The sequence below is a fragment of the Colletotrichum godetiae genome, assembly GCF_030913485.1.
Source record: "Colletotrichum godetiae strain CBS 193.32 chromosome Unknown BDP55scaffold_21, whole genome shotgun sequence".
NCBI lineage: Eukaryota > Fungi > Ascomycota > Sordariomycetes > Glomerellales > Glomerellaceae > Colletotrichum > Colletotrichum godetiae.
In genome coordinates this window covers 584,071-598,375 of record NW_026851269.1, presented here as the reverse complement: position 1 = coordinate 598,375, position 14,305 = coordinate 584,071, and the positions used below count along the sequence as shown (strand labels likewise).

General features: G+C 53.3%; 4 protein-coding genes across 4 annotated transcripts; 3 read left to right on the top strand and 1 right to left on the bottom strand.

Annotated features, from left to right (window-relative positions):
- Positions 1-559: 559 nt before the first annotated feature.
- On the top strand, positions 560-6,037 carry BDP55DRAFT_694048 (P-loop containing nucleoside triphosphate hydrolase protein; the record flags this gene model as incomplete). Its single annotated transcript, XM_060577298.1, has 20 exons — positions 560-787; positions 877-934; positions 965-1,411; positions 1,476-1,712; positions 1,804-1,825; positions 1,890-2,071; positions 2,128-2,211; positions 2,291-2,440; positions 2,499-2,888; positions 2,916-3,280; positions 3,357-3,519; positions 3,580-3,924; positions 3,982-4,082; positions 4,110-4,125; positions 4,258-4,336; positions 4,395-4,459; positions 4,517-4,682; positions 4,749-5,285; positions 5,355-5,729; positions 5,821-6,037. The coding sequence occupies 20 exons, from the start codon at positions 560-562 to the stop codon at positions 6,035-6,037; spliced, it is 4,227 nt and encodes a 1,408-aa protein (XP_060429560.1).
- Positions 6,038-7,798: 1,761 nt separating this feature from the next.
- BDP55DRAFT_582790 (GMC oxidoreductase) lies at positions 7,799-10,189 on the top strand (the record flags this gene model as incomplete). The annotated part of the gene is made up of 2 exons (XM_060570844.1): positions 7,799-8,325; positions 8,399-10,189. 2 exons carry the CDS (start codon positions 7,799-7,801, stop codon positions 9,876-9,878), a joined length of 2,007 nt encoding a protein of 668 aa, XP_060429559.1. The 3' UTR covers positions 9,879-10,189.
- A 781-nt stretch (positions 10,190-10,970) lies between these two features.
- Positions 10,971-11,892, top strand: BDP55DRAFT_694046 (RNA recognition domain-containing protein; the record flags this gene model as incomplete). The annotated part of the gene is made up of 2 exons (XM_060577297.1): positions 10,971-11,050; positions 11,136-11,892. 2 exons carry the CDS (start codon positions 10,971-10,973, stop codon positions 11,890-11,892), a joined length of 837 nt encoding a protein of 278 aa, XP_060429558.1.
- Positions 11,893-12,610: 718 nt separating this feature from the next.
- BDP55DRAFT_728848 (uncharacterized protein) lies at positions 12,611-12,880 on the bottom strand (the record flags this gene model as incomplete). Its single annotated transcript, XM_060579498.1, has 2 exons — positions 12,611-12,679; positions 12,752-12,880. The coding sequence occupies 2 exons, from the start codon at positions 12,878-12,880 to the stop codon at positions 12,611-12,613; spliced, it is 198 nt and encodes a 65-aa protein (XP_060429557.1).
- Positions 12,881-14,305: the final 1,425 nt, after the last annotated feature.

Below are 14,305 nucleotides of genomic sequence, written 5' to 3'. Positions count from 1 at the left end.
ACACCCTGGTCAACCCCAGTTTGTAGGAATGCAGTTTGGGTCAGATCAAGCCTTTTGCTTCCCGCCAGTCCAGCTTTGGTAGCTGGTTATCCTGCGCCATCCGACCCTTGTTACGCATCTTGTTGGTTCTAAACTCGTTTGATCCTTCAACCACGCCATTCCATGCAGGAGACAGGGATATTGCTTCCCCATCCTCAATAGCTTAACGTGAAAACGGTTCCGTCGCCTCATCACCTGGCAAGCGACGCCCGTCGGTGCCGTTGGTCACCACCAAGGCGATATCTACCAGTTTGTGGCCCTTATTCATAACAATGGCACCCTTCTCACTGTTTTCCCATGATCGAAAGAAGCCAAGAGGTCTGCTGATCTTTCCGATCTTCGAGCAAAAGAAAGGCATTCGACACGATCGTGCTTCACTTGCGTATCGACTCTTCTTTGTCGCCGCACTGAGAGAGGTCAGAGTTGGCTGCGATCTCGAAGTCATCGTGACTAGCGTCTCTTAACTTAAACGCTTCGTGTCATCAATTACTTACCCTATCTGTTGAGCAGTCTATGTACAATGGACACCAATATTTCTTGCGCATCGCCGGGTGGTCCAGGCGACTCCGCCTTCGGCCCAGTGATGGATTCTTGCGTCCGCAAGTTCGACTTCACGCTCTTGTTTGAGGACACGATCTTGTCGATCCTCCCATCGTCAATTTTCATCATTCTAGCAGCTTTGAGGATGTTCTCCCGTCGCTCGGTACAACACAAAGTCGCAAACAACACGTTTCGCCAAGTCAAGCTGGTAAGTCGAGCTCTCATCCACTCGTCAAGCAAGTGCAAGACTGCTGGCAGCAAGAGATGAAACGAGTCTACTAACGACCAAAATTCGAGGCCTCAATCCTGGTTTTCACTGCCATCTCTATCGCCCTTACCACACTCTGGGCTCGTGGTGCAGATCTAGCCCTCAATAACAAAACAGCAATCGCCGCCGCCGTTCTGACCATTCTGGACAGCGTATTCGTGGCTGGCCTCTCATTTACAGAGCACTCGAGATCGCTCAGCCCGTCCCTGCTTCTGAATGCATTTCTAGTCCTGTCCACCATCTTTGATGCCGTCCGCCTCCGAACCCTGTGGATAAAATCCGTCGGAACCCCCATAGTTGCGCTCTCAACCGCGACCTTTGGCCTGAAGCTTGCGCTTCTCGTGCAGGAGGAAGCTAGCAAGAGGCGATGGATCATCGGCAACTCGAGCGAGTGTAGCTCTGAGGAGACTGCTGGACTATTCAACCGTGTCGGGTTCCATTGGCTCAACGGTCTGCTTCTCAATGGCTACAAGTCTCCGCTATCGATTGACAAGCTACCTGTCATTGATAGACAGCTTCTGTCTGATTCTCTTTGGAACCGGGTTGGACAGAAGTGGAGGAACTGTGAGTTGCACTGCGAGTTTGCGCTATGTCCTGATTCGCTGACGGGTTTGATTTGGCGCGACAGCACCCAAGACGGGAAACAATGCCTTACTAGGAACTATCTTCTCGGCTCTTAAGTGGCCCATCCTGGCACCTGTTCCTGCCTACATGATCCTCGTTGGGCTCCAGCTCGCACAGCCGTTCATGATCAGCACTATCATGGCCTACCTCGCGAGCCCTGTTGACCACACCGAGGACCAGAGAAATATCGGATACGGGTTGATCGGAGCCTATGGCTTGGTCTACGTTAGCATTGCGGTGAGTCAAGATTCAATGAATTTTACCCATTGATTCAACTTGTGGGATGTGAGTCTGACCTCCCATGGGCCATGGGTTCTAGGTTGTGACTGCAGGATGCCAACACCTTGTCTTCCGGTACGCCACCATGATGCGTGACTGCCTCGTGCTCCTGATCTACGAAAAAAACAACTTCCATGAGCATCACTGGCGCCGAGGAGGCTGCTGCGGTCACATTGATGAGCACGGATATTGAGAGAATCGTCAACGGCATGTCCAAGATTCACGAGAGCTGGTCGACACTTCTCCAGATGGCTGTGGCCCTTGCCTTACTATACAGACAACTCGGAGTTGTGTTCATCGTTCCTCTTGTGCTTTTCTTGAGTAAGCACCGCGCCTAATTACTTCATGTTTCTTATAGTTACTGACTTGATGTCTAGTTTGTGCTTTTGGTGCGGGAGCCTTGTCGGGTTCCGCTGGGGCTTTTCAGGCATCCTGGATGGCGGCTATCCAAAAGAGAGTCGGTATGAACATCACCTCCATTCTGCCGTTCAGCTACCTAGGAGTCCATTGCAGTTTGTTAATCTTTGAAACATTCCACAGCGGTTACTTCTTCTGTTTTGGGAGCCCCCAAAGGCGTCAAGCTGTCCGGTTTCACCGATAAGATGTTCCACATCATCCAAGACCTGCACTTGAGGGAAATCGCGTCCGCAGCAAAGTTCAGGACCATGTTGCTTGTCATTGTCACCCTGTGTAAGTTATTTCACCAGGGGAAAAATGAGTCGGATCCGGCCAGACTAACCCAGCACAGCGTATGCACCTGGTTCCATCTCCCCAGTGGTGACCTTCGGCGCATACACGGCTATCGCACAAAAGGAGCACACCACACTTGACTCGAACCGCATCTTCACGTCCCTAGCCCTGCTTGCCCTCGTCACGCAGCCTCTCAACGAGCTGTTTGCGCATCTCCCCAACATCATTGCCTCCATCGCATGCTTCGGCCGTGTTCAAGCTTTCCTCTTGTCCCCGGAGACGGCTGCCAAGTCGGATGTCCGCAGCCCTTCGGACAACCTCGGCAACACCTCGTCCATCAGTGAGTCGCGAAGAGACTCTTCGTTCCGCCAGGAGTCCGAGAAGCAGGCCAAGTTCAATGAAGCCATCATCTTAGATCCTCTAGTCAACGGAAATGCCATCGAAATTCGTAGTGCCAAGTTCGGGTAGAAGACAGATGCGGACCCAGCCTTGACCGATCTCACGCTGCACATCCCCCACGGAAAGCTCACAATGATTGTCGGGCCCGTCGCCTCTGGAAAGTCGACCCTCCTCAAACCTATTTTGGGCGAGACTCCAGTTGCAGAGGGGACTATCATCCGGGCCTCTGATAACATAGCCTTCTGCGACCAAGTTCCCTGGCTAACCAACGAAACTCTCCGTCGGAACGTCACTGGCTTCTCTCACTTTGAGGCTTCTTGGTATAGCACCGTAGTCCGAGCTTGTGCTTTGGAGGAAGACATTGCGACCTTCCCGGATGGCGACCAGGTCATGGTTGGCAGCAAGGGCGTTACCCTCAGTGGTGGCCAGAAGCAGCGAGTGGTAAGCACCGGCGGCCCCTTTATTGTCTCTTGGACAACTGAATGTTCGTATTGTTACTAATCAAAGTCCCTTTCAGGCAATTGCCCGCGCCGTGTACTCGCGACGTGAAATCATCCTGTTCGACGACGTCTTCAGCGGTCTCGACTTCGAGACGCAGACTCGTGTCTTCAACAAACTCTTCGGACTATCTGGCCTCTTGAGACAACGCAACGCCACTGCGCTCTTCGTCACCCACGCAGGTACGCAACTCCAGTATTTGGCTTGATCTAGTTTTCCTACCAGCTCTAACGGCCTTGCAGTACACATACTCCCTCAAGCAGACTACATCATCACTCTGGACCAAACCGGCACGATTGCTTCTCGTGGAACGTTTGAGGAGCTCAACAAGCAGCCCGGTTACATCAGCAAGTTCGGCCTGGTCACCAAAGAAGACACGATCCAGCGTGACGCCGTGAAGGATGACAGAAAATCCGCGTTCAAGCCTGAGCAGAGAGAGAAGACAGCAAACAGCAGCATTGACGAGGACACACAGCGCATGGGTGATCGTTCTGTCTATAAGTACTACTTTCAGGCAACCGGCCCCCGCAGCGTTCTCATATTCATCACCCTGCAGGTCATTTGGGTTTTCCTGACAAAGTTCCCCGGTACGTCCCTACCTACTATGTTGACCACAAGTGAAAGCTTACCTAAACTTCCGGCAGAAATTTGGCTTTCTTGGTGGGGTGAGGCTAACGACAGACATCCTAATCAAGAGACCGGAAAGTACATGGGAGTCTATGCCACTCTTCAAGTCCTTTCACTTGTTGCGTTGGCCGCGACCTGCTGGTAGATTTTATCATCGATTCGTATCTTGAGCTTTATTACTGAACCTGTTGCTCTAGGCACGTCGTACTTAGAATGGCCGTTGCTTCTGGTATCAAACTTCATTGGATTCTCCTCGAGAAGGCCCTCCGGCAAGTCATAACCATCTCTACCAGATCAAGTTTTGTTGCTAACATCTCCAATGGCACCTCTGTCCTTCTTTGCTACAACCAATACTGGCTCCATCGTTAACAGGTAGGCATAGACATGCCACACTGCCTTTATCGAGCTTCAGGACTGAACCATTGCTCAGATTCAGCCGGGACATTCAGTTAATCGACGCTGAGCTGCCCATCTCTCTCCTCAATGTTGCCGCCAGTGAGTGCTACCATGCCAACGTGCACGAGGGTAGTGCCGACACTAAACAGTCTTTAGACGGACTCATCTGCATTGCACAAGCTTTGATGATTATCCCTGCCTCCTACCAGCTCATTACAGTCTTCCCGCTCCTCGGCGGCGTACTCTGGGTTATTCAAAGGTTCTACCTACGGACGTCGCGCCAGCTTCGTTTCCTGGAGCTCGACGCCAAGGCCCCCATGTAGTAAGTATCCTGTCAACCCCTTTCATGCCACAAACGAAAGAACCCCCATCTTAATGTACTCCCCAGCTCCCAATTCCTCGAGACCCTAAGCGGACTCTCCACAATCTGCGCCTTCGGCTGGCAACAGGACCTCACAAACCTCATGCGAGACCGCCTCGACACCTCCCAGAAGCCAATGTACCTCCTCTACAGCATCCAGCGCTGGCTCACCCTCGTCCTAGATCTCACCGTCGCCGCCCTCGCCATCGTCCTCATCTCCGTCGCCGTCGCCCTGCGCGGTCGTGTCGGCGCGGGCTTTGCCGGTGTGGCCCTGTACAACATCATGGGTCTCAGTAGCGCCATGAAGGCGGCCATCACCGTCTGGACTGTTCTCGAGACCTCGATTGGTACCGTTGCGCGTGTGAAGACCTTTGCGGAGCAGACGCCTGCTGAGAGCCAGGCCCGGGACCCTCAGACGCCGTCGGGGTCTTTGCCTGAGAGGGGGGCGATTAGCTTCCATAATGTCACTGCTTCGTATGGTGAGGGCATGGGTAAGGTTCTTTCAAAGGTTTCCTTTGGCGTTTTGCCTGGCCAGAAGGTTGGGATATGCGGTCGAAGCGGGAGGCAAGTCTGAATCTCGTTGGCCATCGTTGTGATATTCTAATGACACCTTTGCTAACAACGCGTTCGCAGTGGCAAGAGTTCTCTCCTGCTCACTCTGCTCCGCCTCATTGATTGTGACGAGGGACAAGTCATCATCGACGGCGTCGACGTTGCGACCATGCCGCGCGAGGTACTACGTCAGCGACTGAACGCGCTTCCTCAAGAGCCTCCCTTCTTCAGCGGTAGTGTGCGTCTCAACTGTGATCCCGAAGGTGCGATTTCGGATGAGATCATTACCGAAGCCCTCCGCACCGTCGGTCTCTGGGAGGTGATTGAAGAGAAGGGCGGGCTAGATGCGGAGTTTTCAGATGACTTCTTCTCTCACGGCCAGAAGCAGGTATTCTGCCTGGCGAGAGGTATCTTGTGCCCGACCAAGATTGTGGTCATGGATGAGGCTACTAGCAAGTATGTTGTTGGCCTTTCCAAGTAACTTCGCTTCTCGCGGGGTCTACTTTCTCGTTTTACGAATGATTTGGTAGCTTACCTTTTGCGTTAGTGTTGATGTCGACACGGAGAAGAAGATGATGAAAATCATCCACGAACGATTCGCCCACGCCACCATCATCTCAGTGGCTCACCGTCTCGACACCGTTCTCGACTTTGATAAGATTATCATCTTGGACAAGGGTGTCATTGTCGAGGAGGGCTGTCCCGCTGAGCTTCTTGGTCGGGCGTCTGCTTTCCGAGCCCTTTACGAAACATTCCACACCTGAAATCTGCCGATGCTGAAGTGAAGAAGGGCTTTTAAATGTGCGTGATATGTCACGCACTCTGTGGTCGATGGAATATCGGTGATGGTATGGACTCTCATTCAGGACTTTTCATGGGACTGGAGCATCCAGAAGTAATTGAATGGAACAATCTCTTTCTCATTCACCCGTCTACCATCTTCGTGTGGTGATGTGATTCTACTTTAGCAGTCTTCAACTAACGAGGCACCTTTCGTTGTTTTTCATTTGCATTCGTCCCGTCATTCAAACCACGATCGCTGTCCCGTTATAGCATTATGTTCGCTCCCACCCCCGCAAATCCTCTCCACGGCAGTATTTGACCTGAGCCACCTGGAGGCCAACGACTGAGCAAGTCGATTTCGTCTCCGTCGTAATGAGAGCAGAGTCCACATATACAGCTCATCGGGGGCAGCTACCTCAAGTATACGACAAAGTCGGCGTGCCTGAGACGGAGGTCTCTGAGCAGTACATTGGTATTATGATCCGGCACATATCCTTCGAGTCAGGCTCTGAGAAGGCCATTGAGGCCGCGGTAGTCAGGGACTTTCACGAACCCCATCCTGCGCCTAGTCTTTCTAACCTCGAATCTCTGGGCTCGCCAGTCTAGCACGAGTAAAATGAGGGCGTAAGGCATTATACTCCAAGCAGATCAGTCTCAATGGCCACCAATAAAAACACAAGAGTTCACCCCTATCGGTGACCGGTGGCGAACGGGGGCTACATCTCTGGGTGCACTTGCCGGGACTCGAACACGGGACCTCTAGCCTTCACCGATTAGGCTTGTGGACTCGAACCACTCCACCAACCAGCCAGTTTTGACCTGACCCCCGGGGGACGCCTGTTGGCTGGTGACAGGAATAGACTTGAGGGGGTTACTTGCCCTTCTCGTGTATTCAGATGGAAGGTAGGAGGAGGGGGACATGTGTGGAAGGTACGGTTGATAGGGAACTCGGGAGGGAAGGTACGACAGACCCCGGCAGGATCGTACCTTCCGTATGGCGAACTCAGGGTATTAGTCATCTGGCAACGACTTCACGCCATTGAAAAGTTTGATTTCGGTAATGGAAGTTTTTAATTCAAGGAAGAAATGACAGATAACGGGACGAATAGCAACATAGACGGCGGCACTGGTGGCATAGGAGGTTCGGCATGATGTCCTGGAAGCCTGTAAGGTGCGTGGCCCAATCAGACACGGCATTCGTCTTTCTCGATTAATTCGCTGGAGGCGCGGGGAGCAATCCGATACGACAGATATAACAATGCCATCGGCAGAGGAAGAAGATATTGGGAATGATGGGTCTTCAAGTGAACTCATGGAAGTCGTTCAATAAGAAGAACCCGTCATCACCATATGCAAGGAGAGAGACATCGCGCCTCGTATATCCCAATCGGGACCGAACCCCGCCTCGACCGTAAGCTGCATCGACCTTGTTGTTGTAACGGTTACACCCGCCAAGGCACTGGTAAGCTTATCGGGATGTAGATTGGCTTTGGGAACTCTACCCTATGCGGGGAGATGTCTAAGCGAGACAGGGACCCTTGATATTGGGAGGCCATTGTTGACGATTTCGACAGGTTGGAACCCGGGGGAACGAGAGGCTAGAAAAAAGGCGCTGCGAGCATGAAGAGAAACAGCTATTTAAAGCCATCTCACCAGTCCTTAACCAAGGCTGTTGAAAACCGGAGACTCATGCCCTCCATTGACCGCAGCATCATACAGAACATACCCTCCCCACCGCAAACATGATGATCCTCTCCACGATCACAGCTTTCATCCTCTTCTTCCTCCTCCTCGTGCAAACCACCGCCCAATCAGCCCCAAACACAACCTACACCTACATCGTAATCGGCTCTGGCCCAGGCGGCGGCCCCCTAGCATGCAACCTCGCCCGCGCAGGCCACCCAACTCTACTCCTCGAAGCAGGCGATGACGAGCGCGATGACATCCGAACCGTGATCGCCAACGGCGGGTACTTTATCACTCCGACAAACAGCTGGTCGTTCTTCGTGCGGCATCATCCCGACGAAGAGGTCGAGCTGCGGAATAACCACCTGACGTGGCGGCTACCCTCACAGAATGGAACTGGTATCGGACCATACTGGGTCGGCAACGCGGCGAGGGCGCCTGAGGGGGCAGAGTTGTTGGGGGTTTGGTATCCACGCGGCGCGACGGTGGGGGGTTCGAGTGTGACGAATGCGATGGCGACGTGGTTGCCGAATGATTCGGATTGGGATTTTGTGCAGAATGTCACGGGGGATGCTTCGTGGAAGTGAGTCGTACCTGCATTGTGAAGGCATATTGAGATTTATCAGGGCTGGAAAGCTGACTTGGGATTGGGAAAGCCACAAGAACATTAGGCAAATCTTTGAGAGGATCGAGAAGAACAACTATCTCCCCGAGGACACGCCAGGCCACGGATTCGACGGCTACTTCAATACGAATCTCGGCAACGGGTCACAGTATCTTAACAACCCTGGTTTGATGGACATTCTTAAGTCACACTTGCGGTCCATTGGAAAAGATCCAGAGAAGCTCATTGAGATGGTGGGCAGCGACGGGAACTTTCTCAGCGAGGATAGAGACACTATGGAGGGGATGTGGGGGCTGTCGTTCCATGCGACGGACAAATGGGAGCGGTACAGCTCTCGCACGTACATCTACGAAACACTGGCGGCCAGGAACGCCGACGGCTCTCCCAAGTGGCCTCTGACTTTGTCGACAAATTCTCTGGCTACGAAGGTCCTGTTTGAAGAGACAAACGGCGGAAAGCCTAGGGCCGTGGGCGTTGAGTACTTGGCGGGCAATTCCACCTATGGCGCCGATGTGCGACATAATGCGTCGACGACAAGCGAGACACGGCGAGCAATGGCATCTAGCGAAGTCATCGTCTCAGGTGGTGCCTTCAACTCGCCGCAACTACTACAGCTCAGCGGCATCGGGAACAAAACAGATCTTGAGGCACTCGGCATCGAGGTCGTGGCAGACTTGCCAGGCGTGGGTCGGAACCTCCAAGATAATCAAGAATTCCCAGTTGTGGGTCACGCTCAGCTTAACCTGACAGCTACTTTGAACCCCAACGAGCCGATCTGCGCCAAGGGAACGCCCGGAGACCCGTGCGAAGAGCTGTGGCGGCAGGGAAAGGGCCCGTACATGCGGCTTGGATATAACTCGAACGCGTTACTTCTCAAGTCTAGCTTTTCGCTGACCGGAGAGCGAGATGTCTTCGTGTTCAGCTGGCCAAGGGCGTTCCGCGGATTCTGGCCCGAGGTGCAGCAGCCGGAGCTCCTCGATCCACCGAATACCATCGGCTTTTCGACTGTTAAGATGCACCCGCAGAACACGGCCGGGTACATCAAGCTCCGGTCCGCGGACCCGACGGAGCCACCGCAGATCAATTTCGAGCTGTACAAGGAAGGTGCCGAGACGGACCTAGAAGCGATAGCGGAGGTGGTGGCATGGGGCAGACGGAGCATGCGCGGCGTCCAAGGTCCATGGGGTCCGGTGGAGCCGGCCGAACCTCCATGCTCGCGGGTGGAAGGTGACGGCCGGTGCGGTGACACGGACCCGGAGTCGGATAAGGATTGGATCCGGGAGCAGACTTTTGGCCATCATCCTACGGGGACGTGCAAGATGGGTGCGGCTGATGATGGCATGGCGGTGGTGGATTCCGAGTTTCGTGTGTTTGGTGTGGACGGGCTGAGGGTTGTCGACGCGAGCGTGTTCCCGCGGGCTCCCGGAGCATTTCCTGCCGTGGCGACCTTTATCGTTAGCCAAAAGGCGTCGGATGTGATGCTTAAAGGTGTAGCATCATCGGAGCCGTGAAGGATGATGGTGGTGGTGGTAGGCCGATGTAGATAGATGAGACGACGTTACGTGGGGTGTTGAATATTGGAGAGTTCTAAGTTCTTCTATGCATGGTGAAATGCGAAGTGTGAAATGCCAGCCACGAGCCACGTCGCCCTGGCGTCGCGTCGCAAGACGACTGGGTAGGAGTCTCGCAATGTGTCCTTAGAGCAGTCGCGTCGTATCCGTACCGAAAAGCGTCATCTGGTCTTTCTTCCCGTTGGGGAATTTGTGTCGTTCAGAATGGGATGAAGGGAGCATTCAGGTCAGGGTCGTCTGATGTTCTGGAGCCTTCCAGTAAGTGGGATAATTGGAAGAGAAGCATGTGAAGGTATCTGGGCTGCCAAAGTACGCGGGAAAGATACGTGGCTGGAGTGTGGCTCTGTTAGCGGGGCTACCTCGCTCCTGAACGGGAGTCCTGGCTTGTGCACAGCCACAGCCACCCCCACCGCTGGCACAAGCTCCTCAAAACCGCAGGCGATGACGTTTGGACCTCGCCCCCCTCGTACCCCACTTTCCCTCTCTGAAGGTGGAAGCTGGCACTGGGCCCAGACTGGCCCCTGCTCCTTGCTTGCCGCTCTCGCTCTTTCCCTTTCCTTCCTCGATGGCCCAGCCAGACAGGGCAGCTACCACCGGGTGGCCCCCCTCCCTCAACAGGGACCCTGCTCTTTGTGGTGCCCAGCATCGTCACCAGCTGGAGGCCGCCCCTTCTGTCCCTGAGTCTGGGCTGGGACGTGGATGCTCTTTCGTCGCCTGCCTTGGCTAAAAGGTAAAGCGCGTTCTCATGACCCTTCGTCTGATCATCATACGTACTTGCCTCCAACATTCCCATGCAGACACGTCCAGCTTTTACATAAAATCCATCATTCACGCGATTACGAGCAACGTCCCTTCTTCTCGGCTCATTCTCTGCTTTTTCCCAGATACCCCTCCAACTTGAGAGACAACGTACATAACCGCATAACCGCCCTTGATACCCCATCCAGTCTTCAGTTACCCCTCACAAAACTCCCTCCTACAACACTTTCAAACACATCTCTCAACAACTCCAAACACCAAACAACCGTCATTATGTCAAACACCACTGTTCACGTCAAGAACATCGCTTCGGCGACTGAAGACAAGGAGATCAAGGACTTCTTCAGCTTCTGGTAAGTTCATTTCCCATCGCCCTGATGGCCTGATATCCCTGCTTTCACCGCAAGTCCCACTAGAGTAATTATTGACATTTTGCAGTGGCAAGATCACCAACATCGAGGTTACTCCCGCTGGCGAGACCAAGGATGCTGCTGTCACTTTCGAGAAGGAGACCGCCGCCAAGACGGCCCTCCTCCTGAACAACACCCAGCTCGGCACCTCCCACATTACCGTCACCAGCGCCGGTGGCGACCCTACCGATGACGCTCCCCACCACAAGGAGAACGCCGACCGCGACTCGGACGATATTACACAAGAAGAGAAGCCTCGCTCTCGCATCTTCGCCGAGTACCTTGCTCAGGGTTACGTTGTCGGTGACGCCGCTCTGCAGCGCGCCATCGAGCTCGACAGCCAGCATGGCGTCTCCAACCGCTTCTTGACCACCCTTCAAGGCCTCGACACCAAGTACCACGCAACCGACCGTGCCAAGGCTACGGACCAGTCCTACGGCATCACTGCCAAGGCTCAGGGCATCTTTGGCGGTTTGAGCTCGTACTTTGAGAAGGCCACCAGCACGCCTACTGGCAAGAAGATTGTCGGTTTCTACGAGACCGGTTCCAGACAGGTGCAGGACATCCACACCGAGGCCCGTCGTCTTGCCGACCTCAAGAAGGAGGAGCACGGCGGCAGCGCCTACAAGGCCTCCGGCCTCGAGAGATTCCTGGGCAAGGAGAAGGCTGCCCCCGGTGCTACTGGCGAGACCATCGGCACTCAGTCCCCCACCCAGCCCGACCCCACGACGGCTGTTCCTTTGTCCAAGCCGTCGGCCGCCACCGACGAGAAGACCCCCTTGTAAAAGAGTGACGAGAACCGGTTTGCAAAAGGATTTGATGGCAGGCGTTGGCTGGGTTTACTAGGCACAAACGTTTCATGACTGCAACGCGTGTGGTTTTTCTTGGCACTTAGGTAGTTACGACTTGCAATGCAAATCATGGCATCGAACATGTTTACTCACACACTTGACTAGATAAGTTGATGTGATTTTAGGCCCAGCTGTGTGCCATTACTTACTCCAAGGATGCTGCCTGGTCCAAAGATTATTCCATTGATTGCGCGATCCTCGTTCTGGAGTCTGTCTTGAATGAGTACCATTGATCGTCGGTGAGCTTCAAAGCCGAGAATGGATTCAATCAGTCCTGTATTTCTATCCGTAAGGATCCTAATCAAACGATCGATTACGAGTGCTGTAAGTAAGTGTCAAGAGTGAGCCAAACTTCAGCAACATCACACATATATCGAATGTCACGCAATTCATCCACTCTATATAGGCAGAACCCTTTCAATGACCACTTCAATGGTACGGTCATAGTTGAACGAAGTCAAAAACACCACCACCTAGTAGACATCAGTATCACGGCAGATCAAATAGTATGACTTTCAAATGCTTTAATCGCATTACAGGTATCTATAATACAACCCTCACCATCATAAGATTTGATGTGATGTTCATTCATGCCTCATGTTCCCAACGCCTTTCGTACAAAAATGCCATCATGACGTCCTTTTTTTTCTCCTTACTCCGTCTTGGAGAACTTGTCCTTCAAGACGTCATCGAGAGGGCCCTTGGGGTTGGACTCCAGTTTCTGTGATGAGGAATTGTTGATTAGCCAACGGTCTTGAAAAGTATCAGAAACGATGGGAGGTGGTGGACGTACATCGAGAGACTCCTTGTTGGTCTGCTCCTTGTTGGAGGCGTCGTCTGTTCCCTTGCCGGAAGCGGGGGGATCTTGTTGTTGGGCGCCGGATTGGCGTTCGGGAGGAGGGGATTGGCGGCCTTCGGGCATTTTGATGGTGTTGTAGCTTTTATGTGGGAAGTTTGTTCTTTTTTGAAGATTGATTAAATGGACGTAGGATTTTCTCGTGGTTGATGAGGCTTGATGGGTGAAGAATGGAAAGTCACGTTTAGAGAAGGAGAGACATGGGATTAAATACGAAGGCTAAGGTAGCTGGCTGGTACCTTACCTACCTTAGGTGGTTGGCACCTCGCGTCAGGACGGAGGTCCTGCTCCTCCCTCCCGATAGGTACACCACTCTACATCACGTTTACGATATTCACTGGAGGAAAGAGGGGCACAAGTAGGGCGCATCCCCTTTAGCCAGTCTCAGCATGGAGGGGCTCTTGCGTCAATGGAGGGGCATTGCACGGAGGCGCTTCTCTCATCGCATCTGCTCTGCGAGAGAGAAGCCACTCATGAGTGGTGGGAAATGAGGGGATTAGCAGCTCGTTGCTGATTGCGGCGGTTGACATCAGTCTGGGTGGTTGATGCCGTCATGCGGCATGCGTGTGGTGGTTTGATCAAAAGGTGACAGGAAGGGTGCTTAGAGCTCTAGGGGCGGCGGCGGGTTTGACGTCACCTTTGTTGGGGATGAGGATGTGGATGTGGATGGGAATGGAAGCTTGATTCGATGGGCTGCTTTATCGATAAAGATATCTTATCGTAATCATCTTATCGTAGATCTAATCGATAAGGGACAATGTTATCGATGTCTGGTGGCTCCGGGGAAAGATCGGGAATATCGCCGAGCTCGGCGGAAAGCAAGGAGACGGAGCGCAATCGCTGCAAGGGGGAAAACAGCGGAAGGTCCGCTGAAGAATGTCGCTAGGAGAATAGCCGACCGGAGCGGACGCCTTCCGGTGGGCTAGAGACCTAGAGGTGCGGCGGGTGTTGCGGTAGCTTGCATCGCAAGTGAAGCCTGTCATCGCGGTTGATTGATCAAAAGATCATGAGTCTCTTATTATTTTTGGTTTCAATTTGCAGAGGCATCGCATTCTTGCTTTCTCCACGCCAACTACTTTCACAAGGCCGACGTCTTCTCTCATAAATGTCGAAAAACAGAGTGTCTCTGATCACAATCATGACATGTCGTGAATCAATGATCTGTACTCCGTAGCGGTCGAGTGTTGTCGGTGTTCCAGGGTGTAACTCGAGCGGCACAGCCAAAACACGATTTGAAAAAGCCCATGTTGTGATGCAGTGGAGCGCGCCAAGTGATTACCGTCGTCCCATCCCCAACGGTCCCGCATATCCAAATGAAGACGGAGAGAAATGCTGCCCTGGCACGTATGGAATCTCAGCGGGTGCCACTGATAATTAATAGAAACCTGCCCCCCAAGGCTTCATCACGCGGCCTCGACCAGCTCAGAAACAGGCTTCAGCCCTTCGGCACGATATTGAGGGAACATTGGGGGATTTGGGGGTCCCTGTTTT